At 42.5% G+C, this 22,181-nt stretch overlaps 1 protein-coding gene across 1 annotated transcript in view; it reads right to left on the bottom strand.

Moving 5' to 3' along the window:
- The window catches only part of LOC121569845 (receptor-type tyrosine-protein phosphatase N2), a 320,798-nt gene that overhangs the window by 20,815 nt on the left and 277,802 nt on the right, over nucleotides 1-22,181 (bottom strand). The window contains exons 13-18 of the mRNA XM_041881082.2: nucleotides 21,585-21,794; nucleotides 13,545-13,692; nucleotides 13,251-13,324; nucleotides 8,983-9,060; nucleotides 4,003-4,122; nucleotides 1,346-1,512 (exon numbers count right to left, since the gene is read on the bottom strand). Of these exons, the coding sequence (XP_041737016.1) occupies nucleotides 1,346-1,512; nucleotides 4,003-4,122; nucleotides 8,983-9,060; nucleotides 13,251-13,324; nucleotides 13,545-13,692; nucleotides 21,585-21,794 (797 nt within the window). The remainder of the gene's footprint in view (nucleotides 1-1,345; nucleotides 1,513-4,002; nucleotides 4,123-8,982; nucleotides 9,061-13,250; nucleotides 13,325-13,544; nucleotides 13,693-21,584; nucleotides 21,795-22,181) is intronic.

Genomic DNA, 22,181 nt, shown 5'->3' on the forward strand with positions numbered 1-22,181 from the left:
GACCTAGCAGCTGGGTATTTTTTAAAGTAATCCTTAGGTTATTTTGAGGAGGCATGGCGTATTAGGGTGTGGCTTTCAGCTAGATCTTATTGGCCACCCGTGAGAGTAAATGTCATTCTGTTCATTATGTTAAGTTCACATAATACAAATTCAAATGTTCCCATTCGTGGGTTGTGGGTTCGTTTCCTACGGGGGGCCAGTATGAAAATGTATGCACTCACTAACTGTAAGTCGCTCTGGATAAGAGTGTCTGCTAAATGACTAAAATGTCAAATTAACAGGAATAACATTTACTCTCATGGGTGGATAAAAATAACTAGCTGAAAGCCTCGCCCCTACTAAACTACGCCTCCAGTCTTCAGATCTGACCCGCTGGGGCATATCTCAATAACCCAGCACACAGCATCAATAACCCAGTAGTTATTAAAGAAAACAACCCAACTAAGTGACCCAATGCCTGCAACACAGCAGTTGGGTCAACCAAACAACCCAGCATGTTTTAGAGTGTAGGTACGAGCTTTCAGCACCAGTAGAGGTCAGAGAGGTTTCAGATGATAGGATAAAGAATTAGTGCCTTTCTTGGACATCATTATTTTGCACTTCAGTCTGAAATACAGCACAAATAGGAGAAGAAAAAAATCACAGAAGAACAAAGCAATTCTTAACTTAATTTTTTCTGGTCTAAATTGTGAAGAAGGAGGTTAGAATTCCATCCATCCACACATCTGAAGGCACATATTCTCATTTGGAGTGGGATTTCCAATTCCTTTCAGGGTGTTTCCCTGGGGGCCTATTGCGGCTCCTCTGCCAGCATACATCAGATGAAGAACATGGAGGAGAGATTAGACAGTCATTGGCTTTCCCTTCCATTCACCTAGGTTTTTCAGCTTGACGTTTACCATTTAATTGGCTGTTTGAATTAAGATTTTTCAAGCCATGCCATGAGGACGGTTAATTTGCTGCCTTGCATGAGCAGAGGAGAGAAAATAGCCCTACGATCAAAGAAGTAGTGCAGAAACATAAGTCTTACAGGAACAACCATATAAAGCCATTCTCTACAGGAGTTAAAGGGAAAAGATCAGCGGAGAGAACAGGTAGACAAGTGGAAGCAGGGCAGCAACAAAAGGAGCGTTATCATATCACAAGCTAACCCCTAAGGTTGCAAAATTCTGGTAACTTTGCAAAAATCCCCCAAAATCCTGGTTGGAAGATTCCCAGAATCAGGAGGGAATAAGCAAGAAATCTGGAAACCTCCACGTGGGATTTCTGGAAAACCTGGGAATTTTGGGAAAGTTACAAGAGACAAAAGGAGCAGCCGTTGGTCAGACGGGGACAGGTGGCCTACCTGCGGAAGTCCAGCATGATCCTGGCTGAGTCAGGGATGCTGCGGTCCACCCAGGAAAGGAAGTGGAACTGCGTGACGGTGCGCGTCTCGTTGGTCTGCAGGTTCTTCAGGTAGAAACTCCTGACCAGGAAGTCCTCACACCAGATGTGTTCTGATACCAGGTTCACCTGCATAGACAAGGGATGGGAGTGAGACAATAGAAATAGAATCAACCAAACGTTCTTAAAACCTCTGGCCATGGCAATTTGACAAGTAAACTCATGGGTACACCCATTATGGCATTATTGACTTGAATAGAGATGTCCCTTCTAGTGATTCTATTTCTGTGGTGAGAACTACAGTATTACCAGGCACAGGTAACTGCCAAAATAAAGGAAACACCAACATAAAGTGTCTTAATAGGGCATTGGGCTACCACGAGCCAGAACAGCTTCAATGCACCTTGGCAAAGATTCTACAAGTGTCTGGAACTCTATTGGAAGGATGCAATGCCATTCTTCCATCATTTGATTGTGGTGGAAAACGCTGTCTCAGGCGCCGCTCCAGAACGTCCCATAAGTGTTCAATTGGGTTGAGATCTGGTGACTGAGACGGCCATGGCATATGGTTTACATAGTTTTCATGCTCATCAAACCGTTCAGTGACCATTCATGCCCTGTGGATGGGGGCATTGTCATCCTATGGGGGCATAGCCATGGTAGCCAAAATAATGGCCTGCCCAGCATTTTTATACATGACCATAACATGCTGACTACACCGGTTACGCGTGTGCGTCCGCGTGCACCATCATGTGCATGTTGATTTTGTCTATACCCACCAGACACGATCACGACACCAACTATATTAATTTGGGGACAGGTTGAAACACACATGAAACATTCATGGACATTAAGCTAGATAGCTGTTGCTAGTAGTTTGTCATGGGAGATGAACATTGAGTTGTTATTTAACCTGATCATGGTCCCCTTTTTAGCTGGTTCTTTGTAGAATTTTGACCTGGATCATACAACAATCATGTGTTTCTCTATTCTGACGATAAATCCACAGATAAAAAGGGAAACCTAGTTAGTTTTTAGTTAGTTATCTTTGATTAATATCTCCTCGTTCGTTTTCAAGCAACCATGTGGGATTTTTCTTTTTCTTTTTTCTTTTTTTCACCTTTATTTAACCAGGTAAGCCAGTTGAGAACAAGTTCTCATTTACAACTGCGACCTGGCCAAGATAAAGCAAAGCAGTACGATAAAAACAACAACACAGAGTTACATATGGGGTAAAAAAAACATAAAGTCAAAAAATACAACAGAAAATATATATACAGTGTGTGCAAATGTAGCAAGTTATGGAGGTAAGGCAATAAATAGGCTATAGTGCAAAATAATTACAATTAGTATTAACACTGGAATGCTAGATGTGCAAGAGATTATGTGCAAATAGAGATACTGGGGTGCAAAAGAGCAAAATAAATAACAATATAGGGATGAGGTAGTTGGGTGGGCTAATTTCAGATGGGCTGTGTACAGGTGCAGTGATCAGTAAGGTGCTCTGACAACTGATGCTTAAAGTTAGTGAGGGAGATAAGAGTCTCCAGCTTCAGAGATTTTTGCAATTCGTTCCAGTCATTGGCAGCAGAGAACTGGAAGGAATGGCGGCCAAAGGAGGTGTTGGCTCTGGGAATGACCAGTGAGATATACCTGCTGGAGCGCAGACTACGGGTGGGTGCTGCTATGGTGACCAATGAGCTAAGATAAGGCGGGGATTTGCCTAGCAGTGATTTATAGATGGCCTGGAGCCAGTGGGTTTGACGACGAACATGTAGTGAGGACCAGCCAACAAGAGCGTACAGGTCACAGTGGTGGGTAGTGTATGGGGCTTTGGAGACAAAACGGATGGCACTGTGATAGACTACATCCAATTTGCTGAGTAGAGTGTTGGAGGCTATTTTGTAAATGACATCGCCGAAGTCAAGGATCGGTAGGATAGTCCGTTTACGAGGGCATGTTTGGCAGCATGAGTGAAGGAGGCTTTGTTGCGAAATAGGAAGCCGATTCTAGATTTAACTTTGGATTGGAGATTCTTAATGTGAGTCTGGAAGGAGAGTTTACAGTCTAACCAGACACCTAGGTATTTGTAGTTGTCCACATACTCTAGGTCAGACCCGTCGAGAGTGGTGATTCTAGTCGGGTGGGCGGGTGTATCCAATAAGGAGGGGACTTGCAGCTCGTGGCGTGTCTCAAATAGAACCAAGTTCTATTTTAACGCTTGGCTATGCAGATGCTCGTTCACGCGTGCGAACGGTGTGGGGGGAAATGATTAAGTAACATATGTGTACATTTATTTTGCACGCTCAGTGCACGCAACTTGGCCAATAAGGTTTGCATGTAAGCATGATGGGATGTTAATTGCTTAATAACTCAGGAACCACACCTGTGTGGAAGCACCTGCTTTCAATATACTTTGTATCCCTCATTTACTCAAGTGTTTCCATTATTTTGGCAGTTACCTGCATATCAATTACTGTAGACTAACTCTCTCTGAGTGATACCCCTGGACCAAATCAACTACAAACAGATATGTGGAAGGACACCATTTCATAAAAATTCAGATGAATAATATCTTAAACAAATAAATAACATCCTAAACAAGGACAATTGTTTTACCTCATATACATGGTAGACATTGAAGCCCTCGTCCGGCCAGTACTGTTGACACTGTTTGACTCCATTTTCAGACAGGGGCGTTAGCATGACGATGACCACACATCCACTCTCCCACACCATCTGAAGACACAAGGGAACATAGGAGGGCTCAAATCTAGTCATATTAACAAAGACAGGGCACTCATACAATATGAGTCAATACAGTAGGAGTTAATACAGTAGGAGTCAATACAGTAGGCGCTAATACAGTAGGAGTTAATACAGTAGGAGTCAATACAGTATGAGTCAATACAGTAGGAGTTAATACACTATGAGTCAATATGCTATGAGTAAATACAGTAGGTGTTAATACAGTAGCAGTTAATACAGTAGGAGTTAATACACTGTGAGTCAATACAGTATGAGTTAATATAGTATGAGTCAATACACTATGAGTCAATACAGTAGTAGTTAATACAGAAAGGTCCCACAGAACATTGACAGCACAAGAAGAACTGTATAATGACGCATTGAGATTGATTGATGTTATGCTATTGAAATTAAATCAATGTTAGTCATTCAGCAGGATAGATAAGTTATTATACGATGTACAGGATTGTGTGAGTGAACGTTATTGGTCTGCACCACCACTGACGTGTGATCAGTTGAGCTGTACTACTGTACTGTAGTTCAGAGGAAGTCACACAGCGCCTCCGTGTGCCCCTCACTCTCCCTGCCAACTGAGCTAGCTCAACTGATTCACTCCATTTCATCTTATCACAATCTAATATCTCCTTGGAAGGTAGAAAGGCCCAGTACAGCCATTAGGAAAATGAGGAAGAAACACTGGTTTTATGAGAACAATGAAAATACAATGGTCCTGCCTGTAAACAATAACAAAATAAGGTGCTATCTAGAACGTAAAAGGTTTCTTCGACTGTCCCCATAGGAGAACCCTTTGAAGAACCCTTTTGGTTCAAGATAGAACCCTTTTGGGTTCAATGTAGAACCCTTTCTACAGAGGGTTCTACATGGAACCAAAAAGGGTTCTACTTGGAACCAAAAAGGGTCCTCCTATGGGGAAAGCCGAAGAACCCTTTTGGAACCCTTTTTTCTGAGAGTGTACCTCTGTGATTCAGCCCAGCAGTGTCATTACAAGCCAACTGTGCCCACGTCTAGGCACGTTGGTAGAAGTACCAAAGAAGAGGCATCAAATTAAATAATCAGTTTTATTTGTCTCATTTGTTTTACTAATTTGCAAATACTGACAGATACACTCTAAGAAAAGAAGGTGCTATTTAAAACCTAAAATGGTTCTTAAGCTGTCCCCATAGGGGAACACTTTGAAGAACCCTTTTGGATCCAGGTAGAACCCTTTTCGTTTCCATGAAGAACCCTTTCCACAGAGGGTTCTACATGGAACCCAAAAGGGTTCTACCTGAAACCAAAAAGGGTTCTCCTATGGGGACAGCCGAAAAATCCTTTTAGAACCCTTTTTTCCCGAAGAGTGTAGAATAAACAAATGAATTCAATATATACTTTTTATTTAATTAACTTCTAAAGTAATTTAGTGACTAGACATCCCTCTCCATTATTGAGCACACAAGCAGAGAATAAAAAGAGAACCAAGTCAAGATCCCTGTTTAGCTCTTTGAACCCTCACGGTGACTGGTTTATTCCCTGAACTCTAAGGAGTGAGCAGAGGGGGAGAGAGAGAGTACAGGGGGAGAGAGAGCAGAGGGGGAGGGAGAGACAAGAGGGAGGATAAGAGAGGGAGAAAGAGAGAGAGAGAGAGTAGCAGAGGGAGAGAGAGAGAGCAGAGCGGGTGAGGCCATGGTTGAGCAGAGGTAATGGCTGGGGACAGAGGAAAGGAGGGAAGGTGGAGGGCTGGGGGTACGAGGGTACGTAGCGAGGGAAAGGAGGGAGGGAGAACGGGAGGGGAGGATTAGAGAGAGCCTTTCAGAGTGCTGCAGGAGCCCAATGCGGATTAGACAGACCAAAGCTAAAGACTCCTCGTCTCCTGCACCTCGCCTCTTATTTACATGTTTTTCTGTTAGTTTATTTGGAAAGAGTTTTTAAGTACATTCAAGGCCAATGTAACTATATTGAAAGTTGAAAGACTCATTACTTATTGCAATCTTTTCAAGTCCATCACTCTGGGTATACTGTAGTTTTGATTTTCAATTATTTGCAAGTTGCGATAAGCTAGTTTTAGTGTAATCTAAGCCAAATATTCAGCTGTAAATGGTTTGAATTACATTTTGATAATGGATATGTTATTTATTCACAGTGTGAAATGAAAAACAAACAAACAAGCAAACAATAAGCAACTTTTTCATGAGGTGCTTAAAAATGTTCCATTAAAGAGTAAGGACAGCACATTAACAAAAGCCATTTCAAAATGGTGTATTCAATCAAGGTGCACTTTAAACAAAGGGAAAGCATAATGGCTTGATAAAAGCATAATTGCTGTGTTACAAACCAACCATCTAACATGACACCACTCACACACACACACAGACGCACACAAATGCACGCATATACACACACACACACACACACACACACACAATTTGCGTCAGAAAGACACCATTAACAAGCATCTCTTTTAAAATGACATCTGCTTTCTCAATAATGAAAACCTTTCCTTCTGTGTGGCATTACAGGAGTACAGACTCCATAATGACATGTATGGACCTACTGTTAGTATACCTCCAGCTCAACAGGGGGAGTAAAGGGGCCAGCTGGTCTATGGCTGTGTATCCAATGACACCCTATTACCTATATAGTGCACTACTTTTGACCAGTGCACTATAAAGGGAATAGGGTGCCATTTGGGACGAAGGCTGTGCGTGTCTCTGGTCCATGCTTTCATATTACAGACACAACAGTACCACAGCTGATGCATTAATTCGACTCTATGGGAGCAATGGCCCTCCTAATGACTGGGGTGCTTTCACATTAATGCATAATAGCACCATTTGGTAACCCGGCATAAATCTGAGGCAGCAAAGCATTGCCGGGTTCCCAGAATAGCTGAAGGTAACTTCAGGTCTAAATGGCAAGCTGGCAAATCTCCCTTGTATTCATATTCACAGAGGTGTAGGCTACTGTCATTTCTTTTGATGTATCATAATGCAACAAACCTTGTTACATGAGGACAATCGTAATAATTAACTGAAAAAGAAAACAATCCTGTAGTCAACCTATGTACATTTCATAGTTTCATTAACCTCTGTAAGTCTAAGCACTTATATTGCAATATCTACTAAGCTAACATATGGAATTGTTTTAAGATGGTAATAAAATGTATAATTCAGCCATTTGATTTAGAATTTTAGGACCCCTGTTGGTATAAAAAATATATACAGTACCAGTCAAAAGTTTGGACACACCTACTCATTCAAGGGTTTTTCTTTATTTTTACTATTTCTACATTGTAGAATAATACTGAAGACATCAAAACTATGAAATAACACTTATGGAATCATGTAGTAAACAAAAAAGTGTTAAACAAATCAAAATATATTTTATATTTGAGATTCTTCAAATAGCCACCATTTGCCTTGATGACAGCTTTGCACACTCTTGGCATTCTCTCAACCAGCTTCACCTGGAATGCTTTTCCAACAGTCTTGAAGGAGTTCCCACATATGCTGAGCACTTGTTGGCTGCTTTTCCTTCACTCTGCCGTCCGACTCATCCCAAACCATCTCAATTGGGTTGAGGTCAGGGGATTGTGTAGGCCAGGTCATCTGATGCAGCACTCCATCACTCTCCTTCTTGGTAAAATAGCCCTTACACAGCCTGGAGGTCTGTTGGGTCATTGTCCTGTTGAAAAACAAATGATAGTCCCACTAAGCCCAAACCAGATGTGATGGCGTATCGCTATAGAAGGCTGTGGTAGCCATGCTGGTTAAGTGTGTCTTGAATTCTAAATAAATCACAGACAGTGTCACCAGCAAAGCACCCCCACACCATAACACCTCCTCCTCCAAGCTTTACAGTGGGAAATACAAATCGGTGTGGGAAATCATCCGTTCACCCACACCACGTCTCACAAAGACACGGCGGTTGGAACCAAAAATCTCCAATTTGGACTCCAGACCAAAGGACAGATTTCCACTGTCTAATGTCCATTGCTCGTGTTTCTTGGTCCAAGCAGGTCTCTTCTTATTATTGGTGTCCTTTAGTAGTGGTTTCTTTGCAGCAATTCGACCATGAAGGCCTGATTCACACAGTCCCCTCTGAACAGTTGATGTTGAGATGTGTCTGTTACTTGAACTCTGTGAAGCATTTATTTGGGCTGCAAGTTCTGAGGCTGGTAACTCTAATGAACGTATCCTCTGCAGCAGAGGTAACTCTGGGTCTTCCTTTCCTGTGGTGGTCCTCATGAGAGCCAGTTTCATCATTGCGCTTGATGGTTTTTGTGACTGCACTTGAAGAAACTTTAAAAGTTATTGAAATGTTCCGTATTGACTATCCTTCATGTCTTAAAGTAATGATGGACTGTCATTTCTCTTTGCTTATTTGAGCTGTTCTTGCCATAATATGGACTTGGTCTTTTACCAAATAGGGCTATCTTCTGTATACCCCCCCTACCTTGTCACAACACAACTGATTGGCTCAAACGCATTAAGTAGGAAATCAATTCCACAAATTAACTTTTAAGAAGGCACACCTGTTAATTAAAATGCATTCCAGGTGACTACCTCATGAAGTTAGTTGAGAGAATGCCAAGAGACATTAGAAAACTCAACAAAATAAATAAGCGCCTGGTACTGGGTTACCTTCAGACGACTCCCCTGAAGCTTGTGTGCATGGTAGAGCAGAACAACCAACACCTTCGTGTTCGTGTAGAAAAAAGCCACTTTCACAAGCCCCATGTTATGCAATAGGCGCAAACTTCATATCACTACAAGAAACAGCAAGTCTCTAGCATAAACACATAGGGAGCTATTCAGTATTCAAAATGACGTCACCGATCATTTTATGGTTTACCTGCCAGAAGTCAGCCACGGTGGAGGGTAGAGGGCCTTGTGAAGAGATGTACATGGGGTTCCTCGGGTCATGGTCCATCTGGCAAAAGACGGGAAGAAGAACAAGAGTTGTGTGTGAAGACTGGGTGAACTGCCTGTGTACATACTGCCTGTGTACCAAATGGCACCCTATTCCCTATATACAGTAGTGCACTATTTAGGGAATAGGGTGCCATTTGGGACGCAAGCCCTGTCTCTACAGTTAGAGCTAGCTTATCAAGACAGTGTAACAGCAGTCCATGCATTCTCTCTGATAATCTAAGGGTTGTGCTCCCGCCTTTTCTCTTCTATGGCCGTCCGGGTCTCCATTTCTGTTTTCACATTTACTTCTTCACTCCATCCACTTCTCTCTCTCGCCTCCCTCTGTTACCTTTCCCCCCTCTCTATCCTCCAGGCATGGCTATTCTTTAATGCTTCTGATTAGAGGAAGACCATGTTTAAAGGAAATTACATCGTCTCTCCAACATATTATTGATGCTAGTCAGAGAATGTCACAGGGGCCTATAGAAGAGGCGATCGGGGTGTCTCTCTCTCTCTGTGTGTGTGTGTGTGTGTGTGTGTGTGTGTGTGTGTGTGTGTGTGTGTGTGTGTGTGTGTGTGTGTGTGTGTGTGTGTGTGTGTGTGTGTGTGTGTGTGTGTGTGTGTGTGTGTGTGTGTGTGTGGAGTGTTGGCATGCAGAACCCAGAGATACAGAGGGCAGAGGAAAGGATAGAAGGAGTTCTGCAATTGCCCCTGAAGTTCTGTTTTATATTAAAGATTCAACATAATGGGCTTGATACCAGCTCTACATCCAGCTCCACAGAACAAGACCCTGGCCTTTACTGTCTGTCTATTCATATTAGTCTGAGAAAGCCAATGAACAAAAGGGAACAAATAGCGTTTACAAAAGATTAGATATTTCAAGCCAAATTGCACATGAGCATTAGTCATGGCTATTGTTAAAAGGAGAAGTAGAATAGAGAAGACATGAGTAAACCCTTTGGAATTTCAGCCATTTTGTAACACACAGACAAAGCCATTGTTTCATTACAGAAGATAGGTTTTTTATATTTCGGCTGATTAGAGGCTAGTTATTTCGGCGAGATCATCAGTCAAACACACTTCAAGCAACATGAATGTGTAATGAAGGGGTGCAACAGAATTTGTATTCCCCAAATAAACACTTTGGTTCCCATTTAACGTGGGCAGCCTGTGCTAACCAGAGCTAACCAGCCGAATCAGTGCACTTCAATTCATTGGGCATTTGTACTTTCAGGGCTCCATTTTGCAATGTGCAAAAAAAAAATGGTTGTTCTGTATTTTTGAGGGTAAACATGATATTACGGTATATTTTTGCACAGTCGAGTTCTGTTTTGTATGAAATGAATCATAGCCCTTTTATGTTCCCGTGCTTTCATACTGCAAAGGTTCATACAATACAACAGTTTCATACAATAGTCTTGCATTGAGATAAGTATATCTCTTAATATAGAGAAGAAGACAGTGATAAACCTTTGTGTTGCACGGAAATCAGTCCTGAATATCCACTGGATGACACTCCAATGACTGACATCCACACCCATTACTATGGAAATGGGTGCAATTGTGCAGCACTTACAGGGAGCCATTTAGGGCTGGAGCAATAACAGAGTGGAGACAGAAGCTGAGTCCCTAAAGGCACCCTATTCCCTGTATAGTACACTACTTTTGACCAGGGCCCATATGGCTCTGGTCAAAAGTAGTGCACTATATAGGGATAGGGTGCCATTTGAGACACAAGTCCAGAGCTTATTTATTCTTCATAATTAGGTTGTTGTTCATGATGTTGGTGGTATTGATCTTGCATGTGTTCATCCCAAATGGCATCCTATTCCCTATATAGTGCACTACTTTTGACCAGGGCCTCTATGGTGTCGGTAATGGTCTCAGTTATACCCGACTTTAATATTCTGTTAGATTTTTTTTCCTCAAACCTCAAACCAAACAGCTTTTATTTGGTAAAGATGCTGTTTTCCCAAGGTCTATCTAGCTTTCCCACCAACAGAGAGAGAAGAGCAGGAGAGAAGCTGAAATACGGAGGCCATCTTTTCATGTCCTGCCTTTAGTATTCATACAGTGATGTCAGGCAGCGCATAGCTACTGTATGTCTGTGTCCTTGAGATTGCCTAACAGGGAGCTGGGGCCTATAGCTTTTAGCATCAAGTCTTTCATTTCTGTCAGGATAAAAAAAAGCCATCTGTGAAATTTCAACTAGGCAGGAGAGTGTGATGCTAACAAAGCACTGCTACCTAACTGAGGTGTTAGCGCATAGAATGGAAAAGGGCATTCATTTCTTTAGTTCTTCTCCAGAAATGCCATTTTGAATAACACGGCTAGGCAACAGGAATTCCAGGCAATCTTACAAAATGTATTTGTAAAGCCAGGTGCATTTTAATGGCCCATGTTAGCTAGCTTCATATTATGGAAGAGCTATACGCTTCCATAGCTTATGCTGCACATCTGTAGTCAAAGTGATTAGAATTTAATTAAACCTCTATAATCATCTCTCCTAGTCAGTGCTAATATAACTACTATGAAATCTCATAAAGAAAGAAGTTCATAAAAGAAGAGAAGACGTCCATTAAAGACAATCTACTGTGTCTCTACAGCACGTCCTGGTACTATTATCTGGCAGTGTCCCAAATGGCACCCTATCCCTATATAGTGCACTACTTTTGACCAGGGCCCATAGGGCTATGGTTAAAAGTAGTGCTATTTAGGGAATAGAGTGCAATTTAGAACGCAGACACTACGTGCTGGATTCCTTTCAGCTAAACCTCACACCAATGACACTGTATATTGTGGGTGCCCAATCGTCTGTTGACCTGAGCTGAAGAAGTTTGGAGGAGCATCGGGGCATAATGCGTGTCTAAGGTAATTTTTTGTGTCACCCCGCCATGACTGTGGGGGTAGAGTGGATGCCCCCCTTACCACCCCATTACCACTCGAACCCCACATTCCAAGAAAAAGATGACAAATGATTTACTTGTGGGCCATTTCCCTTGGGCTAATGAGGAGGAAGAGGGTGTGTTGACAGACGTAATTATGGTAGTTTCGCAGGGCTCAGCCAGGGGTCCTGTTGTGGCGTAATTACCATGCTTTCATCCGTACAGCGCTGGATCACTGATTACTGTGTCTACTCTGCTCTGCACCAAGCACAGCATAACCCACTCTGACTACTAATGGCAACATGGAGGAGTGGAGAAACGACTCCAAATGACAACTCCACTTGTCATTTAATTGTTTTCCACTTTGAAAGGAAACGCAAATACAGGAAAGAGATCAATTGGTTTGACGTTCTAATATTGGAGAAATGCAAATGGAGAAATGTATCATAACATATCTTTAAAGGACAATCTTGCAGAAGTTGTTCTTATCAAACACAGAGAGAAATAGGGAGGAGAGATACGAGATTCAGCCCAACAACAACACAGATAAGTAGAAGTTGAAAGGGTCTTATCACTCAAAATACTATGACTTCAGAAGCAGTAATACGTATAGATTGTTATAATGAAAGTATGATATCATTATTACTTAATACATTATGAATGCATTAAAATGCAGGAAATACAATAAATAGATGTGGTCAACAGTGTAAAAACAACTACAAAACACTGAAAGTGTTAAATCAACACTGAAAGTGTTGAGTCTGTGGACCCCTATAGACACCGGAACAGTGTTAAATTAACACACTGCTTAGTGTAAAGCCTTATTAAAATATTTCCCAGAGTGCCACCCATGACAGCTCTGGTGAGCTCCTGCCCAAGTCAAGCACTGGTGTTCAGTAATATGCTTTTAGTCCATCTCTCCAAAGAGTTTTTTTTTTTAATACAGGAATATAACGCTGAACCTTTCTGATATTTGAGTCGTTTTGGATTTGTTCTGGGGACACATTATTGAGTGTAAATAATAATACACCACCATTCTTCTGGAAAGAGTACATTAAAGCAGAGCTGTTATCTCAAGAGAGCAGCCATTTCAAAACAGGGAAGGTGACAAACTATTATTTCACAAGACACGGCAAATTCATTGAGGGGCAAAGTGTGGAGGAACAAAGGCAAACGGATCAACGGGAAAATGTATGACAATTCACAAAAACAAATTGAATTTCAAAATATAATCCAACCTCAACTGGTCTTTGTGTAGAGTTGCAACAATAAAGCTTAAAAGAAACATAAAGTGAAGGAGTATGGGATGTGGACTGCTACTCACAATTGGGCTAGCATTGATATAATCGGAGTTGCCATGGTTATTCTCGGCCTTCAAGGTTATTCTGGAATGATCATCTGTAATAGAAATACATAAGTCACCACACATTTTTTTGCTTTTCCACGACTGAAACATTTAATTACTGATAAATTCTATGGAATTGAAAATACTGTTTTTCTTGGTCAGATCACATGGTCATGAATAACACAGGAATAACCTAGTGATCGACTACTGAGAGATGTGGTCAGACTGCGGTCATACATGACCACACGGTCAGAGAGGTGTAAAAATACTCACAGACGACCACGGCATCGGCGCGGTTCCTCTTGGTGTTGTGTTTGTCCTGGCCCACTTTACAGGCGCCGGGCTCAGCCAGGTAGCCACACATCGCCTCCCACTCCCTCTCCAGACGGTTCTTGTTCTTCAAGTGGTCCTCCATGTACGACTGAGCAGACAAAGGGGAGAGAACCCACATAACTAAATAACCAAACAAAAGGTAATGAACTGGAAATGGAAAGGTAATTACATACAGAAACATTTAGAGGGGAGGGATGGAGCAGGGTGCCCCCAGAATATAGAATATTTTGTGATCGTCATTCACTGTCTAGAATAGATCAAATAAAATACAAAACAATTCATGCCTATGTTGTAGACCTACTCTATTTCAATGGATCTCAAAAGCCTTCCTATCTACACACTGGAGCAGAAAACTAAACCCATGTCATCAGACAGACAGACAGACAGCTCTAGAGCCATGATCAGGTACAGTATCATGGTAATTTGTCCTAAGCTTCTCCATGGTGTAAACATTAAGGGGGGGGGGGGGGGGTTAGGGGGTAAATTCAGGAGGTGTTGGGAGGGAGGGGCTACCGAAAACTGCTCCTCGCAATTAAGACCATGAAAGGTCTGTCTGCATTGGAAATACTTGTAAATACAGAGTGCTTCAATCACCGTCTTTCAAACCGCTTGCACAGCCCCTGATAAGATTGTCTGCGTTTAAGCCGTCGATTGGAGAAGACAAAATGTAATTAGCTAGGGAGACAAAGGAGAAAAGAAAAGCAGGGGGATGAAAAAAAACAGAACACGCTGCTCCTCTAACAAACCAGGGTAGGTCTTTTCGAGCTCGGAGGCTGCGGAGAAGACTCTTTTTCAGAGTAACAGTGTTCGCCTGACGCTTGTATCAACGCTCCCTGCTCCCCGCGGGGTTAAACGGTTTAGGCCGTCATTGTGTAAGGGAGGAGATTACAGTCTCATAAACTGATGTGGGGGATCAGCTGGGTAATACAATGAAAGCGATACCCAGATGTGCTCGGCTTTTATCACACATTAAAGACAGTGGAGGTGCGTTGGGTTGGAGAGGTGATGCACGGTGGTTATCTACAGCTCAGCTAAGGCTGTCAAACAACTCTCAACATGGACACAACAGACACGTAGGTATATACAGGGACATACTTTGAGATAGTACAGGACAGTATGGGAAATTAGCCCCGCTAATATCCCCTCTTCCGCCATTCACTATAGGCAGAAAATATGAATGTCAAGCGATATCTCTGTCAAAAACTAGTAGACAGTTTCTGGCAGCCGTTTTTTTCCAGGCTGCGTCCCAAATTACCTATTTTATTAAACCTTTATTTTATCAGGGAGTCATACTGAGACCAAGGTCTCTTTTACAGATGAGCCCTGAATTACATAAATTACAGAAAATATACACATCAAAATATAAATACAAAATGCAAGCAGAAAGAAAAAGTCATAAAAAACAAACACATTGATCAGTAAAAAGGTCCTCAATCTGCTTTCTGAATTGGCCTAGATTCACCAAAACATTACATTTTATAACATTTTGAAGATAAAACACTAAAAGCTGATTTACACCCTGAGACGGGTGTGGTAACTCGTATGTCTAAAGTTAAGTAAAGATGTTAGGTACAGTGTGACTTTTTGTAAAAAGGGCTTTATAAATGAAAACATAGCAATGTATCAACCTACGTAACATCAAAGAAGGCCAACCAACTTTCTGGTAGAGAATAGAGTGATGAGTACTAAAATTGTCGCCCGTAATAAAGCGCAGTGCGCTATGATAAATTGCATCTAACGGCTTTAATGAAGTGGCAGCTACGTTCATGTAGATGATGTCGCCATAATCTAGGACTGATAGGAACGTCGACTGAATAGTCTGCTTTCTACTATTTAGCTATTTCTATAGAAGAAGCCCATTTTTATTTTCAGCTTCTTAATTAACTCGTCAATATGCTTTTTATAAGACAGCTTTTCATCTATCCAGATGCCCTGATATTACTTTTGACCAGGGCACATAGGGCTCCGGTCAAAAGTAGTGCACTATGTAGGGAATAGGGTGCCATTTTGGACTCATTTTGGACTCATGTCTTAGTAGATCATACTCCAAATGACAAGCAATGTAATAGAGGGCACATTTTAAATTCCTCATTTAGTAGGTCTGATTATAATGCCTCGTTGCAGTAACAATAGATATACTCTAGTAACTAGCAACCCAGAGGGGTTGGCTGTCATTGACTACTACCCATCAATTACTTTAAATAAGAATTCTTTGCTTTCCCTTTGACTGAAATTGATACAATTTGTGAGAAAAAAAGTAATTGTCTACATCTCCATCGTATCATTCTGTTTAAAATACTGTTGGCAGCGACCACAAATCTGCATGTTGGAGGCTATGTCGCCCATACAACAAACAAACAATGCAGTCTTTTCAGAAGTGACAGTTGAATGACAGGGTGTCATGAACACTTGACAGAACCAGTCACATGCAGTTCTCTTGACAGCGGGGAACAAGTATATTGGTCTCGTCTCAAATGGCACCATATTCCCTATATAGTGCACTATTTTTCAACAAAAGTAGTAGACTATGTAGGGAATAAGGTGCCATTTAGGATGCAAACACTGTAGCTGCACAGCATGACACCCGTCTACCTCCCCTACACAGACATAGAAACTCTATATTAGTACATACTACACATTCAGAAGGGCTACAGAATTGCCGCCATTCAATGGCTTACTCTGCGTCTATCACAAATTCTAATAAATGTGCTTTTTATGTGGAAACTGGGATATGTATCTAGTGATGTAGCAGCCTGATTGTGGATCGGATGAAGCAGCGGACCACCTCCTCTTCTAGAGGCAGAGAGTGTGTGTCCCATTTCGCACCCTATTCTCTACATAGTACACTACTTTTGACCAGAGCCCTATGGGCCTGACCAGAGCCCCTATGGGCCCTGTTCAAACGTAGTGCACTATGTAGGGAATAGGGTGCCATTTGGAATGCACCCAGGGTAACAGGGTTTAGTGAATAAGGGATTAGTGTCTGGGCTGCCAATCAGAGGTGCTGAGAGGACGGGTGTCAAGGAAACACTGAGTAATCCCCCTAACAACAGCCCTCATAAGCCACATAGAGAAGCTATATTAACTCACACTGAGGAAATAAAGGCACACAGGTAACACAACGTTGCTACTGTTGTGCCACTGTACTGTTACTGTAATAACAGTTGTGCAGGTGTGTTCCCAGAGTTCCTAACAGTAACTGACTATGAAATACTGTGTGAAGTCACAGGGGATACAATGGGGAAAGTGTAATGTGTCTGAAAAGAGTAGTAGGCAGCCTACTCATAATTTGAGGTCAGGGACAGCCAGGAGAGGAAGGGCATTGCAATCAGTCCTATCAATCAGGGATCGAATAAAAGCGAACAAATCACTTATGCTTGATATATTTGCTGTTATCCTCTCCTGCCTTACTCCAACAAATGATTCATTTTCAATTAGATTTGACATGGAAGTAAGTCATAAAAATAATGCAATGTTGCCTTGGGCTTGCTATCGATTTTCTGAGGCAACAAATAAGCATTTACGGAGGGTACATATGCAGTAACAATGGAAATTATATCAGCATCACGACCATATCTACTGGACAGCATAAAAACTGTAAAGAAAACTAAAAACATGTCTCCAAGGGAAATCAAAAGGCAACAACAAGATAAACGCAATGGAAGCATTACTGTGGGGAGCTATCCATGGGGCTGAAAGCCTGCCAGCAGAATCACATAGCTGGCATTCCTGTTCATGTCCTAAAAAGGCTGTTTGTCTTTGAATACTGTATGTTTGAAATTGGATACACAGTATGTACATACTGTGCATTGAAATAATCCCTACACATTCTAATTCACGGTGAAGAAGTGTGAGTGACCAAAACACACAGACTGCAGGTTTCAATATGTCTCAACACCAGAAGGTCTACAAAAATAGGAGAGAATAAAGTCTGGGCAATAATACAAACTAACCCCACCATTGCTGACTCTGATTTTGAACCTTGGAAGTCATTATTTACAGTGCCATCGGAAAGTATTCAGACCCCTTGACTTTTTCCACATTTTGCTACGTTACAGCCTTATTCTAAAATTGATTAAATTGTTTTTTCCCCTCATCAATCTACACACAATACCACATAACGACAAAGCAAAAAAAAAGGAAATATCAAATTTAAATAAGTATTCAGACCCTTTACTCAGTACTTTGTTGAAGCACCTTTGGCAGCGATTACATAATCAAGTCTTCTTGGGTATGACGCTACAAGCTTGGCACACCTCTATTTGGGGAGTTTCTCCCATTCTTCTCTGCAGATCCTCTCAAGCTCTGTCAGGTTGGATGGGGAGCGTTGCTGCACAGCTATTTTCAGGTCTCTCTAGAGATGTTTGATCGGGTTCAAGTCCAGGCTCTGGCTGGGCCACTCAAGGACATTCAGAGACTTGTCCCAAAGCCACTCCTGTGTTGTCTTGGCTGTGTGCTTAGGGTAGTTGTCCTGTTGGAAGGTGAACCTTCGCCCCAGTCTGAGGTCCTGAGCACTATGGAGCAGTATTCCATCAAGGATCTCTCTGTACTTTGCTCTGTTCATCTTTGCCTCGATCCTGACTAGTCTCCCAGTCCCTGCCGCTGAAAAACATCCCCACAGCATGATGCTGCCACCACCATGCTTCACCGTAGGGATGGTGCCAGGTTTCCTCCAGACGTGACGCTTGGCATTCAGGCCAAAGAGTTCAATCTTGGTTTCATCAGACCAGATAATCTTGTTTCTGATGGTCTGAGAGTCTTTAGGTGCCTTTTGGCAAACTCCAAGTGAGCTGTAATGTGCCTTTCACTGAGGAGTGGCTTCCGTCTGGCCACTACCACAAAGGCCTGATTGGTGGAGTGCTGCAGAGATGGTTGTCCTTATGGAAAGTTCTCCCATCTCCACAGAGGAACTCTAGAGCTCTGTCAGAGTGACCATCAGGTTCTTGGTCACCTCCCTGACCAAGGCCTTTCTCCCCCGATTGCTCAGTTTGACCGGGCGGCCAGCTCTAGGAAGAGTCTTGGTGGTTCCAAACATCTTACATTTAAGAATGATGGCCACTGTGTTCTTGGGGACCTTCAATGCTGTAGACATTACTTATTTTTTTCAATGCTGCAGACATTGCACATGGTGATCGAACATTTCTTGTACTGACGTTGCTTCCAGAGGCAGTTTGGAACTCGGTAGTGAGTGTTGCAACTGAGGACAGATGATTTTTACGCGCTAAGCGCTTCAGCACTCGCCGGTCCCGTTATGTGAGCTTGTGTGGCCTACCACTTCGCGACTGAGCCATTGTTGCTCCTAGACGTTTCTACTTCACAATAACAGCACTTATAGTTGACCAGGGCAGCTCTAGCAGGGCCGATATTTGACGAACTGACTTGTTGGAAAGGTGGCATCTGGTGACCTTGCCACGTTGAAAGTAACTAAGCTCTTCAGTAAGGCCATTCTACTGCCAATATTTGTCTATGGAGATTGCATGGCTGTGTGCTCGATTTTATACACCTGTCAGCAACGGGTGTGGCTGAAATAGCCGAATCCACTAATTTGAAGGGGTGTCCACATACTTTTGTATATATGATCAAATCAAATCAAATCAATTTTATTTGTCACATGTGCCGAATACAACCTACAAGCCCTTAACCAACAATGCAGTTCAAGAAATAGAGTTAAGAAAATATTTACTAAATAAACTAAAGTAAAAATTATAATAAAAAGTAACACAATAAAATAACAATAACGAGGCTATATACAGGGGCTACCGGTACCGAGTCAATGTGCGGGGGTACAGGTTAGTCGAAGTAATTTGTACATGTAGGTAGGGTTAAAGTGACTAAGCATAGATAATAAACAGCAGTGGCTTGGGGGTAGAAGCTGTTAAGGAGCCTTTTGTTCCTATACTTGGCGCTCCGGTACCGCTTGCCGTGCGGTAGCAGAGAGAAAAGTCTATGACTTGGGTGACTGGAGTCTTTGACAATTTTTTGGCCTTTCCTCTGACACCGCCTAGTATATAGGTCCTAGATGGCAGGAAGCTTGGCCCCAGTGATGTACTGGGCTGTACGCACTACCCTCTGTAGCACCATTCGGTCAGATGCCGAGCAGTTGCCATACCAGGCGGTGATGCAACCGGTCAGGATGCTCTCGATGGTGCAGCTGTAGAACTTTTTGATGATCTGGGGACCCATGCCAAATCTTTTCAGTCTCCTGACGGGGAAAAGGTGTTGTCGTGCCCTTTTTAGCCCTCTTTAGTGTAGCTAGGTGAGACAACCGCATATCACAGTCGTAGTAAGTCAATTCTTCCTTGATAAAGAAGTTATCAGCAAAATCAGTGCTAGTAGGAAAAGTAAAGTGCAAGCAAATGACTCAAAATGGCACCCTATTCCCTATTCCCTATTTAGTGCATAACATTTGACCAGGGCCCACAGGGCTGATAGGGTGCCATAGGGGATGAAGCCCAAATGAAACTTGGATAAGAGTAGATTGGGCCAGAAAGAGCCTCCTACTCCAGTGAGTTAGATGTAGGTGTGAGCTATAAGAGAGCCCAGCATGTGGATAAAAGCGTCTGCTAAATGGCATATTATATATTATATTATATATCTTGAGAGAGTAAGGTACTCATCACTGCCACAGTCCACACTGCATGAGATCCACAGAGAACAGCACAGGAGAGATGAAAGAAATCTGGTCTGACATCAGTGATACCAAGGCAATCTTACACATGGTTACACGTGAGGTGTGAATGGAATTCAAAAGAGAAACAACCTCCTTGTCAATCACTCAGGAGTCAAAATGGAGTCAAGGTCCGTGTGAATCTGCAGTGAATCTGTTTCTTACTGTGTTATTATTAAAGCAAATAACATTTGCAATAAGCCCATCCATTATGACGAATACACGTTACTCAAACTAATTCTCATTCACTATTGACTCCGATACAAAAGCCTGACACGTACTGTGATGAATTTTACCCCACTAATGAAAACACTGCCAGGCATCTATCCATCTCTTTTATCAAGCTTGTCTGCAATGAATAAAACAAAATTAAAACAATCCATTGTGTGTGCAACTGGGGGGGCCCACAAGGGACTCAAAGCTTTTCAAAGAAAAGCAAAACAAAAATCTGAAACCTTCAACTGACAATCAGCTGGGTAATGATATTTCTCTTTTGAACAGCTCTCATCGCAATGCAATATCCGTCTTGCTTTGGCTTCAACATAGAGAGAGAGAGCAGGAGGGAGAGAGAGGGAGGGAGGGAGAGAAAGAGAGAGAGAGAGAGAGAGAGAGAGAGAGAGAGAGAGAGAGAGAGAGAGAGAGAGAGAGAGAGAGAGAGAGAGAGAGAGAGAGAGAGAGAGAGAGAGAGAGAGAGAGAGAGAGAGAGAGAGAGAGAGAGGGGGGGAGGGTGGCAAGGGAGAGGGATAAAGAGAGTGACAAAGAGAGAGAAAATAAGAGCAAGAGAAAGAATGGCAGAGACGACAGGCCAAGATAAAGTGAGAGAAAATGAAAAAGAGGGAGATAGAGATGGAAAGAAAGAAAGACAGAGATGGAAAGAAAAATCGCAGAGATCTAGCGAGGATAGAGACGAGAAAGGGATAGAGAGACAGAGCCAGACAGACAAACGGAATGAAAGCTGGAGGCTGAGTGCTAGGGGAATAGGAACCACAGAGCATAGACACACACACTCATAGAGATCCTATCCTACACACACTATACTGCATACTGACTCCAAACAGGGGTGGATACTGCATACTGACTCCAAACAGGGGTGGATGGTAGCCTAGCGGTTAAGAGCGTTGGGCCAGTAAGTGAAAGGTTGCTGGTTAAAATCCCTGAGCCGACTAGGTGACAAATCTGTCGATATGCGCTTGGCCCTAATTGCTCCTGTAAGTCGCTCTGGATAAGAGCGTCTACTGTAATGTAAGATGTTGTCCATGATGGAGGGTAAAGGCTCCTCGCATCAGACAGACTATAGTAGTATGTTGTTTTACCAGTATCATGTGTCCGGTGGAGATGTCCATGTTGGCAGGGACAGGCTCCTCGCACCAGGATGAGGTGGAGCTACGGGCAGAGGGGCTGGCCATGGGTCCCCCATCGCTGAACTGAGACGACGCGCTATTCAGCCGTGAGTGGCGGCGTAGAGGCTCCGGGCGCTCTGCACGCTCCGACGTCCGCACAGCCATCCGCTGGCGACACAGCTCCTGGAGAGGAGAGAGGAGGACCTGATCAGCCGTTGGTTGACTCTGGTTGATTCTTACTGTATTATCAAAGCAAATAAAAATGACTTTGTTGTAAAATGACTTTGTTGTAATGTCAAGGCTAAATATTACAAATACAATATTACTCAAATTCATTCTCATTCATTAAAGACTAATACAAAAGCCAGACAGACATTGTTTTGATTAGTTGAGATGATTTCACATGACCCCTGTTAATCTTTGCAGACTGTATAAGTCTGGGATATCACTGTGGCCTATGGAGCATGGTTTGTAGCAAACCTATCTATATAAATGTCAGGAAATAAAAAACACAGTCAAAGGTCATGCAGTGAACTTCAAAAAGCTTGAATTGCCAAGGTCAAGCCAGTA

The sequence above is a fragment of the Coregonus clupeaformis genome, chromosome 7 (genome assembly GCF_020615455.1).
Source record: "Coregonus clupeaformis isolate EN_2021a chromosome 7, ASM2061545v1, whole genome shotgun sequence".
NCBI lineage: Eukaryota > Metazoa > Chordata > Actinopteri > Salmoniformes > Salmonidae > Coregonus > Coregonus clupeaformis.